This window comes from Panthera leo, chromosome C1 (assembly GCF_018350215.1).
Source record: "Panthera leo isolate Ple1 chromosome C1, P.leo_Ple1_pat1.1, whole genome shotgun sequence".
Classification (NCBI taxonomy): Eukaryota; Metazoa; Chordata; class Mammalia; order Carnivora; family Felidae; genus Panthera; species Panthera leo.
Window position 1 is genome coordinate 41,810,589 of NC_056686.1, and position 15,113 is coordinate 41,825,701.

A 15,113-nucleotide genomic window follows, 5' to 3' on the forward strand; every position below is an offset into this window, starting at 1 on the left:
TCTAGTGGGTAGGAGGAATTACTGTAATTAACTAAACTAATGTTACTTGAGTTCAGTACAGCAACAAAAGGACCAAAAAAAAAAAAATGAATGCAAATATGTCTTGTGCTTATTTAGGTTATAATATAAATCACCTATAAAGTGTAAAGAGAATTTTTGTATATGTTGATTTCTTTTTTTTTTTCAATGTTTATTTTTGAGAGAGACAGAGCACGAGGAGTGGGGAGGGGGAGAGAGAGAGGGAGACACAGAATCCAAAGCAGGCTCCTGTCCCTGAGCTATCAGCACAGAGCCTGATGTGGGGCTCAAATCCATGAACCATGAGATCATGACCTAAGCCAAAATCGGATGCTTAACTGACTGAGCCACCCAAGTGCCCCTATATGTTGATTTTTTTTATTTTTTATTTTTTATTAAAAAAATTTTTTTTTAACGTTTATTTATTTTTGAGACAGAGAGAGAGACAGAGTATGAACGGGGGAGGGTCAGAGAGAGAGGGAGACACAGAATCTGAAACAGGCTCCAGGCTCTGAGCTGTCAGCACAGAACCGGACACGGGGCTCGAACTCACTGGCCGCGAGATCATGACCTGAGCGAAGTCAGACGCTCAGCCGAGCCACTCAGGCACCCTGATTTTTTTTTATTAATGGTGACTGATGTTCACTTTGTTTTCATTATTTAGTAGCCTCTTTGCCACTTTAATAGATAATAATACTGTTTTTTTTGCCTTTGAGAAGGTAAAAGAGTTGTGCTGTGTGAGACCCCCAAAAGTGCCCATTTTTGGCAGAATAAGAAAGTTAATCTTCTTGCATTTGATTACAGATGATGAAAGCCATGAACAAGTCCAATGAACATGTCCTGGCAGGAGGTGCCTGCTTCAATGAGAAGGCAGACTCTCATCTGGTGTGTGTACAGAATGATGATGGAAACTATCAGACCCAGGCTATCAGTATTCACAATCAGCCCAGAAAGGGTGAGTATTTGAGGTGATTGACATGGTAAGAATATAAAGTTGTACTGGACATGGGAAGTTGGATATCTCAGCCCCATAACTCTAACTTTCTAGCGAGGTGAATTTTTAAATTCACTTTGATGAATTTAACCTCTCCATCCTTATTTTCCAAGATTATGTTGACTCCCCAAATAGCCAGACTCAAAGTTGCACATGGAATCTCTATTATTGAGGAGAACATGTTGAAAATTCTGTATCGGGATATTGTCATGGCCAGAACTGGTATTTGAAAGTAGGAAGAGTAGGCCCCTTAGTGAGAATATACTTAGGTAGGTTTGAAACTTGTTGGATGACCATATCTAAAGAATGTTAATTAATAGGTTGACTGAACTCTGAAAGAAGGCTTCTTGGTTCAGTGGCACTCGTAATGTGGGCTCATCACTTAGGAGATTGTTAGAAATGAAGGATCTGTACCCAAGATCTGCTAAATTACAATTTGCATTTTAATAAGGTCCCTGTGTTAAATGCACATTGAAATATAAGAAGCACTGTTTAAGGTGGCATTTCTTAAGATGTCTTATCAGGTTCTAGGGTGTTAAAAAGTACTCACATAAATGAAAGTCTTGCTTATTAGTACATTTAACTGATATTCCTGGGTTACAAGTTTAAACAGATTTCTTCACTATAGGACTTTTCAGAGCCTTTAACAAGGTGATATGAATTGCGTTTTTCCGAAAGGAAGATAGTGCCTGGCCCTTTGCAAATTTAGTTGACCATGAATCTGGTTTTTCCCTCAGAATATCTTCCATAACTAACTTTCTTTAGTATGCCTTATGAAACACTTCTCTAGTTGACAGTGACATAGGTCACTGTCCAATATATTTTATAAATCAATTGTTTAGTAAAAGCATAAAAGGTCTTTGTCACATGTATATTCAACATATATCCAAAATAAGGTAGGTGATAAATCCACAATGCTCTCTGTTAGATCACACCTGGAATATTTGAAATAAGTTCTGGATATCATTAATGTAATTGATGATATCCATTGATAAAACTGCAGGTTCTTCTAAGGATGGTTCAAGACCTGTGAAAAATCTGGAAACTAGGTCAAAAGAAGACCTTTTGAATATAGTATGAATATGTAATCTGGAAAAGTATAGATTGGCAGAGGGTGAAAAATAGCTGTCTCTATTTTTAAGGTTTTCCAGTGTGTGGAAATAACATCCAGCTTATTCTCTATAGCTACAAAAGGCCAGAACCAGCACTACTGGGTCAGAGTTAAAAGGATCTAGGTCTGGACTCAGTTTGAGAGCACATTCTGTAAGGCCAAGAGTTATCCAGAAGTAGAAGGGGCTGCCTAGTGCCATTGTGGGCTCCTTGTCGCTAGAAATCTTTGACAAAGCCTGGATGTTTACCTGTTAGAGATATTGCAGGGCCAAGGGGCAGAAAGGTGGATTAGCTTAGTCCAATTTAAGATGTGGAGGAACATAGAGGCTCCTGGCTGGCTCAGTTGGTGGAGCTATGCAGCTCTTGATCTTGGGGTTCTAAGTTCGAGCCCCACGTTGGGTGTGGAGATTACTATAAAAAAAAATAAAATCTTGGGGTATCTGGGTGGCACAGTTAAGCGTCCAACTCTTGATTTCAACTCAGGTCATGATCCCAGTATCATGGAATCAGGCCCCACATTGAGCTCTGCCTGCTTAGGGTTCTGTCTCTCCTTCCCTCCCTCCTTCCCTCTCCCCTGCTTGTATATGCATACTCTCTCCAAGTAAATAAATACGTAAATAATTTTTTAAAAATCTTAAAAAATGATATGGAGGAGCATAGTGAAATTTTCTTAAAGCTAAATGTAATTAAATATTCTTTTTTTCATGAAGAGGTAATGGTAATGTGTTGGTCTTTTCAATAGGTATTTATTTATTATATTTTTTAAAAAGAAATCCACTCATAAATAAAATGGTTGCCAACCATATCTCTATCTTCAAAATATATTTTATCTGAAAAATAAAGGTATTAGATCAGCCATCACTTTTCTGTGAATGGCTAGGTGATATATTAGGTATTGCAAGCCTGTGGTCTTTGTCCCCAATTACTCAACTCTGATACACTTCAAAAACTGCCATAGACAATATGTAAGTGAGTAGAAATGGCTGTGTTCCAATAAAATTTTATTTTCAAAAACAGGCTGCAGGCCAAACAGGCTGTAGTTTGCCGAGCCCTAGACTGGACCACTAAGATTCCTTTGCTTGTAAGATTCTTTAATTCTTGATTGGAGGGAGAGGAAAACGAAATGGGGAGTGTATCTTAAAACTTCATTCCCAAAGCATCAGAATTATTGGTTACTTGTATATTGTGGTGTATAGAGTCGTTGTTTTTTGTTTTCTGTATGATGATGGTTGGGGTTACCAACTACCAAATATTTCAGTATTGTTCTGAGTCTTTTGATCTCAGGGCCTATCTTTACTAAACTATTTATATTACTATTTTAGTGACTGGTGCCAGTTTCTTTGTGTTCAGTGGTGCTCTGAAATCTTCTTCCGGATATCTTGCCAAGTCCAGTATTGTGGAAGGTAAAGAATAAGTTATTTATTGCCTGTGTTTAGTTCAGGCCTAATTATACAACTTAAAAAGCAAGGGATGTTGGGGTACCTGGCTGGCTCAGTTGGTAGAGGATGCGACTCTTGATCTCCAGTCGTAAGTTCAAGCCCCATGTTGGGCATAGAGCTTACATAAAAAATAACAATAATAATAAAAGTTTAAAAAAAAATAAAAAACAAGGGATGTTAAGTGAAACCATCACACTTTTACGGTAGACTTCTTACTCCTATTATGTATCCAATAGCATCTTACTCTTCAGCTAATTAATACTGTCATATAGGTACTTAGGTCTCTAAAGAAGGAAGTAAGTGGTACAGATCTCATGGGACAGTGACAGAAAAATTAAGAGATGGCCTTTCAGAGCTCTGGGAGAGGGTACCCAAGGGGACATAGTCTGAGTTCAAATATATCACTGGGCTCATATCTGTAAACATGTAGATGAAGTTCAGTCTGGCTTAACTCACAGGAATGTGCATTCATTATTTGGGGTGCAGAATGGTATGTGCTTGCTGCTGGTTTCCTATAATTAGATTAGACATGACACATATCCTGAAAAAAGCTTATTAAATGAGAGTTGATGAAAGGCTGATGAGCATACTGTGTATTTTCTTTATCAGTTGATTCTTCCTATATTTTGATCTGGTTACTCTTGTTGCATAACAAATTAACCCAGATCTTAATGGCTTGAAACAGTTATTTTACCATGCTCACCGATTGCTCTGGGTCAGAAATCTTGACAGGGTAATGCAGGGACGGCTTGACTACATGTCCAGGGCCTTGGTTGGGATGACTTGATGGCTGGGAGCTAGAACTGTCTGAAGGTTTACTTATTCCCATGTCTAGGGCCGTGGGATGATTTAAAGACTAGGAATGGTGACTGGAGTACTCACACTTTGACTTTTAGCATGCCATGGCAGCCTTGGGGGTAGCTGGACTTCTAACTCCAGCCACACGTCTAGCAAAGGGCAGAAGCCATGTTGCTTCTTATGACCCAGTCTTGGAAATCACACCGTATCACTTCTGCCATACTCTAGTGTTGGAAATAGTCATAAACCTTCCCAGATTCAAGGGGAGAAGAATTAGACTCCATTTCTTAATGGGGAATTGGGAAGCATTGTGAGAAAACACGTGAGGTCGGAGATATCGTGGTCACTTTTGGAAAGGACAGTCTGCCACATATGACATGTTTTCATTCCCGAAGTAGCCTAACTCCAGCCCCTAAGAGCAGTCCTTCCTGGGGGTGGAGTCCAGTGTGTTAACTGAAATACATAGACCATCTTACATATGTTAATAGATACTGGCTTTGACTTCCTTTACTGGTAAGCTTAATGAAAAAGCAAGTGGAGAGCAAAGTACATTACTATTTTACAACTAAATTTCACAACTTTGACCAGCAAGTAGAAGCATGCTGTTAAAAAGTTAAGAAATCTAGGAGTTAAATAATCATTTGGTCTTAAGTGACTAATTAATACCTATGTGATCAAGTATTGACTACATTCAAAATGTGTCTTGACAAGATGATTAAAAAACACCTTTTAAATGTTGTGGAAATGATCATTTGAATGGACACAGATCCTTACAAATGCGATGTGTTTAAAAGTTACGTCTATATCTTTGGATTAGGAAATTTTTAGTTCTTGTATTTTACTCTGTCAGTTGAGCAATTAGCTGCTAGGAAATTTTTATGAAGCTTTTTAGAAATTATCTTAGTTGACAAAATTTTGTGTCAGTGAAGCAGGGCAGTTGCTCCACATGTGACAACTTTCACACTGAATTTCGGTGTCTGCTTTTGACTTGGGTAGGTAGCAGCCCCCAAATAGTTACCATGTGTTGGCTACATGGTGGCCCATGTGAAGCACATGTGGTAGGTTTGCCCTGTTGCTAGCCAGTACATGGATTTATCGCTTCTCGCACCACTGTTGTTTATTCAGTGATTTATTTAACAAACATTTCCTGGGCATTTACTGTATGCCAGGAAATCATAGTGAGGTGAGAGAGACAGAGGTGCAAACACAGAAATATGGTTAGAGCATGATAAATGCAAGAGTGAGAACAGGAACAAAATGTTCTGTCAGTCCAAAAGAGGGATGTGACCATGTGTAAATCTCCCCTTGAGCAGTCTCAGGAGAACTCAGCTGTGTCCGAAGTGAAATCGGCAGGCAAGTGTTTTAGGCAGAAGCGATCTTGGCATTTGCTTCTCATAGCACTTTGAAAAGTAAGAAGTTCAGCTCAAAGAACAAAACCTCTTTCTTTCTGTCAGCTTTAGAGAGCAGAGCAAAGTTTTACAGATAATCCTAGAGGGATTTGCTAGCTGCCAGGCACTGTGATTCATCTGCCCCTCTCCCTGGCTTTGCGTTGTTTCCATCTGTATTATCTTGGTGCTGATTCTCAGATGGCGTTATGGTCCAGATCACAGCAGAGAACATGGATGCTTTGAGGCAGGCACTGCGAGAGATGAAGGACTTCACCATCACCTGTGGCAAGGCAGATGCCGAGGACCCCCAGGAGCACATCTACATCCAGTGGGTGGATGATGACAAGAACGTCAACAAAGGGTAAATGTTTCTTCCCTTTCCCCCTTGGAGCATTTAGTTATGGTCTGGGCTCTGGGCTTTGTCTACACTGGTATTTATAACTTTACTGAACGCCCAAAGAGAAAGGACTGTTGTGTATATATAAGATAAAATTTTAAATTTCTAGTTTCTTGGCTTAGTTTCTGAAGGAGTTTCTCTGCCTGTTTTTGAAGAGGGGAGGAGGGAAGGAATTGATGAAACAAAACAGGCCTCTAAAGTTATTGAGATAATAGTAATACCGAAGCCCTTTCTGGTTTTATAAAGAAAGCCCTTTTGCCAACATTGTTTCATTTGCTATAATAACTAGCCTTGTTTTCCCCATATTATAGATGAGTAAACAAGCACCAAAAGGCTAAATGACTCCACAAAGCAAGGAAGTGGTGGGGCTGGGACCTAAAACCACCTCCTGGGGCTTCCAGTCCTGCGCTCTTTCCCATTACAGGCCCGCTCTACTCTGAGGGCTCAAGCCAACACTTTGGAGTCACTTTTGACACTTCTTTTTCTCTCACACCCTGTACCTAACTCAGCAGTAAATCCTGGCATTGTTATATTTTATAGTATATATTTGATATATACTGTTATATTTTGCTTCAGCATGTGTCCAGAATCATACTACTTCTCACTACCTCTACTGCCACCATCCTGGTTCAGGCCACCATCATTTGGTCTGGATTGTTGTAGGAGCCTCTGAAGTGGCTTGCTTGTTTCTACTCTTGACCTCCTCCTGCCCCCTAACCTAATCTGTTTCCAGTACAGCAGCCAGAGTAATGTCACTTCTCTGCTCAGAACCCACCATTAGCTTCCGGTATCATTCTGCATAAAAGCCAAAGTGTCTAAGGCCTCACACAATCTGTCCACCCTTTTACTTCACGGAAGCAACACCTGCCTTCTTGCCTGAACATGTCAACTCTACTTCTGCCCTCTGGCGTTTGCTCTTACTATTCTTTCACCTTGTACTCTGGCCTTGGATACAAGATAGCCAAATGAGTCACCCCCTCGCTACCTTCAAGTTTTTTCTAAAATGTGTTTTCTCAGTAAGGCCTTCCCTTGGCCAACCTATCTAAATTATAACCCTCCCATACATATTTCTTCTCTCCCACCCCCGGTACTTCCTATCCCCCTTCCTTGCATTATATTTCTCAAGAGAACTTATAATTCTCTAACATAAAATATACTTTTACTTATTATATTGCTCCTGGACTATAAACTTCATAACGGCAGGGATTTTTATCTGGTTTATTTATAGCTATATCACCAGAACCTAAAACACTGTGAGGCATCTAGTAGGTGCTTAAAAAAAAATGACTATATTATACATCATTGTATTAAGCTTTCTTTTATCCATTCATCCATCCCTTTTTCATTCCTTCCTTCAGGTAATAATTCTATGTGTAGATCTCTAGAAATACAAAAATGAATTCCACACACTCCCTGCTGATAAGTGGTTCAGTCTTATTTTGAAGATAGTTACAAATAAGTGCATCAAAGTATGGAAGATGCTCATAGAAAACTCTGTAGGAACACAGTGAAGATAAGAAAGAAAAGAGGAAGCTTGGTAGAGGTGGTAGGGTATTCAAGAAGACCTGCATAGAGAAATGGCCGCTGATTGATCTGAATCTGGTGAGATGAGTAGGTATTTGCCACATAGCTGTGGCAGAGTGGGCATTCCAGTCTGAGGGAATAGCAGGAGCAAAGGCAGATTGAGGGCATAGACAACATGGCACACCCGATTTTTAAAGAATCTTTTAAAGCTTTTGTTATTAAACAAAAATCGGTGAGTTTATTTGCCTATTTTACAAATAGTCCTCTATCTTCCCATACTTCATTGGAAATCTTAATTTCGAAATCAATTTGTGTTTAGTTGGAAATGAACATGGTTATCAGGACGAAAAAATTGATTACCTGAAAATCTGATGCCATAGGTATCAGTAACTGATAACAAGTAGTTTGTCCCTTCCTACAAGTGCCAGTGGCAGCATCTTAGAAAACAGGACCAGAACTAGTTAGGGAGGACTGTCAAATTCAGGGGTTTAGTTTGTAGTGTATAAATTGAGTATTTTCCAGCTTGTCCCTCAGTGTCAGGGTATCCTCTCTAAAAGAGTACTAATCAACTAAGAGTGGCCCTTTTTGACATCATGTCATGAGTTAGAAATTAAATTCAGTGTTGTTTAAATAATTTTAATTCAAGTGAATGAAGTAAATCCCTGATATTGAAGTTTAAGTTCAACTTGATCTTTTTACATGGAGATTAGAAAACACACAGATTTGAATCTTGTTAGGAAGAGTTTGGAGTCTTTGTGACAATTATTTTGAATCCTCATCAGAATGAGTGTCAATCTCCACCTGTTTATACTTGCTATATTTTGGAGAGGAAATGACTATAAAAAATGACCTTTCTGTTTAGGAATCTAGGAGTGATAATTTAGCACTAAAGGGAATTTGTTGTGATAATAGTATAAATACTTGTTCATGAGCTCACAACAGCACTGTCATAATTAACATACTGGTCAAGTAATTCTTTCAATCAGTAGACATTTATTAAACTCCCATGTTCCAAGCAGTATGTCAGAACTGGAAATACAGCACACAGAGGTGAGTGTATCATGTTCCCTCATCTGAAGTCCATCTGTGAGGCAGATCTGCAAACATGTGTGAGTGTGATTGTTGTCTGGAGCCGCGTGTGTGACAGAGCAGAGGGGAGAGCAAGACTGGGTGGCCGTGCACTCACTGCAGGAAGGAATGCTGGGAGAAGAGGGCAGGTTTGAGTAAACGATTTTTTTACATTGAAAGAACCAGCTCCTGGAATCATGGCTCCTTTTTTATATGTGTTCTTCGAATTATTTCATTGCACAGGACCTTCCCACGAGAGCTCTATTCATGTACATCTTTGTGCAGTGTCTTTCTTGCTGTGATGTGTTGCTCAGATATGTTCAGCAAAGCACCCAGTGTAATTAGTAGCAAGACTTGATAAGAGAAGTGATTCTTCTAACTACAGGAGCTGCTTCCATCTCTTTCCTTTGCCTCTATTGTAGTGTTATAAGTCCTATAGATGGGAAGTCCATGGAGTCTATAACAAGTGTGAAGATATTCCATGGATCGGAGTATAAAGCAAATGGAAAAGTCATCAGATGGACAGAGGTAAGGAAATGAAACTTGGCATTCTTTTTTTTTTTTTTTTTTTTTTTTAAGGCTTGCCTGAAAAACTTATTTATTTTTGAGAGAGAGAGAGAGAAAGAGAGAGAATGTGTACACGCACACCAGCAGGGGTAGGGCAGAGGGAGGTAGGGAGAGAGAGAGAGAGAGAGAGAGAGAGGGAGAGAGAGAGAGAGAGAGAGAGAGAGAGAGAGAATCCCAAACAAGCTCCACACTCAGTGCAGAGCCTGAAGTGGGTCACAGCTGTGAGATCATGACCTGAACTGAAATCAAGAGTCAGACGTTTAACCGACTGAGCCACCCAGGTGCCATGAAACTTGGCATTCTTGATTCTCTTTGAGCACAACTTTTTGTTAGGCTCAGACATACATTGTGGGCTGATTCTGGAGGATAAGGAAAGAAAAGCTCTCTGTTTACCTTCTATACTCCAATTCCCTCTGGTCTGTCTCTGCTCACCAGGAAGAAATGCCACCAAGTACAGCCTGTAGCAATCTGTTGTCTCTTTTTTCTTATGAATGAGCTTTTAGAGATTTGTTTGCATTAGAATTCAAGAAGGATGCATCTCTGAATGGCATATACCATCTTTGCTTTATTCTTTAGAATATTGGGCTAGTTATGCGGTACTCACAGTTAAAAGTATCTTAGATAACATGCTCTTTAAAAATAGGCTTATGTCACCAATAAGAAAACTAAAGCTCAGATACTCAGCAACTTGTCCAAGATAACAAAACAAATAAGTAATGGCAAAGTCCTGTTTCAAACCCAGATCCAGCCAGCTCCTAAGCTCTTTTGCACTATGTGTTGCCTTACTTGAAATCTGTATGAGAGGCTAACCTGGGAATGAGAGGAGCCGGGCAGGGACCCTGTATGTGTGTAATATCAGACAAATCGGGAAGTTTATTCTCTGAGAATAAACAGGGAGGTCATAGATCTCTGAATTTCTTTTGAATCTCAGTTGTACTCTATAAAAATAACACATTAAATTCTAAGAACTCTAGAATTCCTTGCAGCTTTAAAAGTCTTAATTTTTTAAAAATGTTTATTTTTGAGATAGAGAGCACAAGTGGGGGAGAGGCAGAGAGAGAAGGGGACAGAGGATCCAAATTGCACTCTGTGCTGACAGCAGAGTGCCTGATATGGGGCTCACACTCACAAATCGTGAGATCATGACCTGAGCTGAAGTCAGACACTTAATCAACTGAGCCACCCAGGCGCCCAAAAGTCTTAATTTTTAAAAAAAATTCTGACTTCTAGCTTTTCCATTTTACACACAAGGTAACTCAAGCCAAGAGAAGTTCAATGCCTTACCAAAGTTCATTCACATAGCTGGTTTATGAGAGCAGGAGACTAGAAACTGTTCTCTGTTTCTCGACCTGTTGTTCCAAGTAACTTATCCTTCATACCACCAGGCTCAGTGTTTTCATATGCAGTTCAGTGGTCTTAGGAGCTTATTTTGTAATGATTATCCCTTTGACACATTTCAAGTAGTGCAGTCTGGACCACGTGGAGCTCCTTATCACTATTTGACCTATTTTCCCTCCCTTTTGCTTGCCTGTAACCCAGTAAGCCAGCAGTGTGACCCATCTCATTTGCATAATGTGAGAAAACAGGCTCCAAGAGACCTGGCAGAGCAGGGACCAGAGGTCTTCTGATGCCCAGTGCAGAGCTCTGCTTGTCATTTCACGGTGCTACTCTCACTAGTGCGTGAGCTTCAGGCATGTCCCCTTTGTAGTATTCTTTGTATAAGCCACTTACTGAGCAGTAAGCTAGGGGGCAGTATGTATAAGCATGGTGTTTTTGCATATCTGTATCTTCTCTATTATGCTTTTATATAATTTACGATAACCAGAGAAGATGGGGCTTTCATTTTTTAAAAAAAATTTTAATGTTTATTTTTGAGAGAGAGAGATTGAATGAGCGGGTAAAGGGCAGAGAGAGGGAGACAGAGGATCTGAAGTGGGTTTTTTTGCTGACCACAGAGAGCCCAGTGCAGGGCTCGAACTCATGAACCATGAGATCATGACCTGAGCCAGAGTCAGATGCTCAATTGGCTGAGCCACCCAGGTGCCCCAAGACAGGTGCCTTCTATTTTACAAAGGCATAATTGGACATTAAGAAGTCAAAGGACTTGCTCACAACCCTCCTCTATGTGACTAGGACTTGGGTCTCTTAGTTCCAATCTTGCTGTGCTTCTGATTCTGCACTGGCACCTCTGCACCTCTGCTCAGCTTGGTGCAAGGACACTAACTCAGTTTCCGCCTCAGCAGTGGCATGGCCATGTGGCAGAACTCTGTAATGAGAGGCAGCAGACTCAGATTCTTGGCTTGGCCTTGCCTCTTTCTCTCAGGACTTTTGTGCACTTGAGCAAGTCACTTCTCTGAGTGATCTGTAACATGAAGGGGTTGGGTCACATAATCTGTAAGAGCTGTCCTCTTAGATTCCAAGATCATTTCCTAAGGAGACTGTGCATGTATAAGGATTGCCATTTAGAAGTGCACAGTGCTAAATGTAAGCCTTTTCTGGTTTTGAGTAGAACATATGATTATGACCATGGCTGAAACCAGGGAGATAGATAGGTCTTCCTGCACAGCAGGGGGTCGGGGTACTCATACACAGTGAGCTCATGCACATCTCCTGGGCGCAAGGCTAAAGTCTCTTTTGTTTGGGGGAACAGGTGTTTTTCCTAGAAAACGATGACCAGCACAGTTGCCTGAGTGATCCTGCAGATCATAGCCGATTGACTGAGCACGTTGCCAAGGCTTTTTGCCTTGCTCTCTGTCCGCACTTGAAGCTTCTGAAGGAAGATGGAATGACTAAACTAGGCCTACGTGTGACACTTGACTCAGATCAGGTAAGAAGAGTCTTAGGTAGCCTTGGAAGGTGGGCTTGAGCAGTGTCTGTATTTTCTGACATGTGACTTTTCCTGCATCAACCCAGAGACCTTAATTCTCTGGGCCTTCCTACCTTGCCCGTTAGTCATGTACCTAGATGTGCTGCTTAGTGAGACTCTCTCTGAACCATTTGAATCTTGGCTTCCTCACCTGAATGTCTCCCAAGGACTTACTTGTGAGTGTGGGATAAGGAGGGGAAGTGTGTGTGAGGACTTGCCACCCCTGTATGAATGGCACCAGTGCTCCTCTTTGAGACTCGCCAGTTCCACTCTTCAGGAATTGCTCTGCAACCTTTAGACAGCAAGTTCCAAGCTGTCCCATATCCTGTTTTGTTTTGTTTTGTAAGTTTGAGAGAGAGAGGGAGAGTGCACACACATGCGCAAGTGGAGAGGGGCAGAGAATCCCAAGCAGGCTCCGCACTGCCAGCACAGAGCCTGACGCAGGGCTTGAACTCGTGCAACTTTCAGATCATGACCTGAGCTGAAGTCAGACGCTTAACCAACTGAGCCACCCACACGCTCCTATCCTGTTGTTCGTAATCCAGCTGCAGCAGGCTTCTGCTGCTAGGCCTCTGCACCTCTCACTCCTTAAGGTTTTTCTGTTAACATTTCTGTGCCAGTTAGTGGGTGAGGACTTGATGTGTTTCCCCAGTAGTTTTCCTGTCAGCTCGGGTCTCCTGTGGCCAGGCTTTCCTTCCTGTCTTACTTCATGTTTCTGTATGCTGTCTGTATAACAGTCCACACCTGCCCTACACCCCCCCTGCCCGGTCCCTTGTTCCAGTGTCTCTCTCCTGTGGCCTTGAACTCTAATCTCCATTTTGGATTGTTGTGACATGTCCCACTGCTCATGCTTTAAGGCAGTGTTGTGTCCCTATCAGGGAAAATGTGAAAAGTTGTGTCTGGTTCCACTTCCTGACTAGTCCTCAATCAACATACGTATTTTCTACTCAAGGTCTTGCCTAGTGTGGTACTAATACGCCTATCAGGGTAATACAAATGAGGTATCATGGTCTTTTCTCAAATGATACTGATAACCTTGTTAGAGAATTACCTTACATGCAACAATTAAAGAACAGGCATTTTTTTCTGCCTTTTGAGGGCGGGGGTCCTGTTACATTTATCTTTGAATTGCTGTGTATGTAGGTGCTCAGAAAATGGTCTGCGGGTGAACAGATGGACGAGAGAACAAATGTTCAGTTCCTGTTGTTGGGGAGTTAGTTGTACCTTATATATTTTTAATTTTAATTTCCACAACCAAAGGTTTAGGTATTTCTGATATTCCATACCTCTCTATGCTGCCCCCCACCCTCTACCCTTTCCTGGAAAACTAAGGCCTTAACAGGTTAGGTGTCTTGCCCAAGTCTCACAGCTACCAAGCAGCAAGGTCAAGGTCAGGATGAATAAACGACAGTATAATAAATAACAATTTAGGGAAGAGAAGGAGAACCTTGTGTTAACTGCTGTATGTCTAGTCCATGGCCAAAAAGGACATCTTTTCCAGCTCAGCCTCCTTGGCCCTCGAGCCCTCTCAAGAGGCCTTCTCTGTCCAGTAACCTGTCATCCCCTTCTTTCTGCGCTCTAGGTTGGCTATCAAGCAGGGAGCAATGGCCAGCCCCTTCCCTCACAGTACATGAATGATCTGGACAGCGCTTTGGTGCCGGTGATCCATGGAGGGGCCTGCCAGCTCAGTGAGGGCCCCATCGTCATGGAACTCATCTTTTATATTCTGGAAAACATCGCATAGACAGAGGACTTCATTGTTTGTCTGTTGAGACCTGTTACAACAGCAGTCATACCCAAATCATTTGCACTTTAGAACTGGAAGATTAAGCTTTTGTTAACACTATTAAATGGGGGGTGGGGTGGGAGTGGGGGTTGGGGCCAGGGTGGGAAAGGGTGGTCGGGGGGACAGATGTTCCATAATTCTGAGTCTTCTATGCATTGTCCACCAAGAAGATCTGGGCAGCTTCTGTTACTGCACAAGTTATGCTATCCTTGCCGCTAATCCCCTTCCGTTACTGTTTAGACAAAAATTCTGCTCCTGTTTTAAGATTTACTTACGGTCTTGTGCTCAGAAATGCGCAAATGGGTATAACCATCACCAAGGATGGGGCTGGGAGGGCAGAGGGGAAATAAAAAATGAAGCATTGGTCTTGCACTTTTTGTACAGAATTGATATAAAAAGGAGAATTCCACTGGTTTTGTCCCGCTTACATCACAGTGACTTCAAGTAGAATTTACACTTAGATTTCTATTTGTTTTTTACCAGATTATTCACTGAAGTGAATCAGAGACCCAGCGGATTATCTCTTCTATCCAAGGAAAAGCGACTCAGTGTAAATGAGGTCGCTTGGATAGCAGAGCCAAGTTCAGGATTACTCAAGATCTGCCCGAGTGAATGGCAGGTACTGAATTGAGTCTTTCTGTGAAAATAGAATATATTCAAGACATTTTTAGTTAAACACTAGAGGGTTTTTTTAAAAAAAATTATTGAGAAATAATTTAAACTTCCAGGAAAGTTGCAAGTATAAGAAAACCTATGTACACTTTACCTAGATTCACCTATTGTTCACATATTAACATTTTGTCACATTTGCTTTAAGATATCTGAGAGTAAGTTGCATATATCATAGTCCTTTACCCCTAAATAATGTTCATTTCCTAAAAATAAGGACATCTTCCTGCATAACTGCAATTTCAGCCAATTTAACATTAATAGGACACTTGAACCTAGCATCTCTCCAGTCATGCCCTTTATAGCCTTTTCTCTTGCAGTAAAGCTTCCAGCCTAGGATCAGACTTGGCAAGTAGCTTTTCTGACTCACCTTTGTGACATTGATATTTTTGGTGAGTATAGGATCCCCCACCCCATTTACAAGTTTTTTTAATGTTTATTTATTTTTGAAAAAGAGGGAGAGACAGAGCTTGAGAGGGGAAAGGCCAG

General features: G+C 41.1%; 1 protein-coding gene across 2 annotated transcripts in view; it reads left to right on the plus strand.

Moving 5' to 3' along the window:
- Positions 1–15,113, plus strand: part of ZFYVE9 (zinc finger FYVE-type containing 9) — a 213,482-nt gene extending 198,369 nt beyond the window's left edge. For both annotated transcript variants that reach the window (XM_042951599.1, XM_042951600.1), the window contains exons 14-19: positions 823–973; positions 3,445–3,525; positions 5,946–6,108; positions 9,159–9,264; positions 11,954–12,130; positions 13,752–15,113. In XM_042951599.1, coding sequence (XP_042807533.1) covers positions 823–973; positions 3,445–3,525; positions 5,946–6,108; positions 9,159–9,264; positions 11,954–12,130; positions 13,752–13,913 — 840 coding nt within the window. In that variant the 3' untranslated portion in view covers positions 13,914–15,113. The remainder of the gene's footprint in view (positions 1–822; positions 974–3,444; positions 3,526–5,945; positions 6,109–9,158; positions 9,265–11,953; positions 12,131–13,751) is intronic.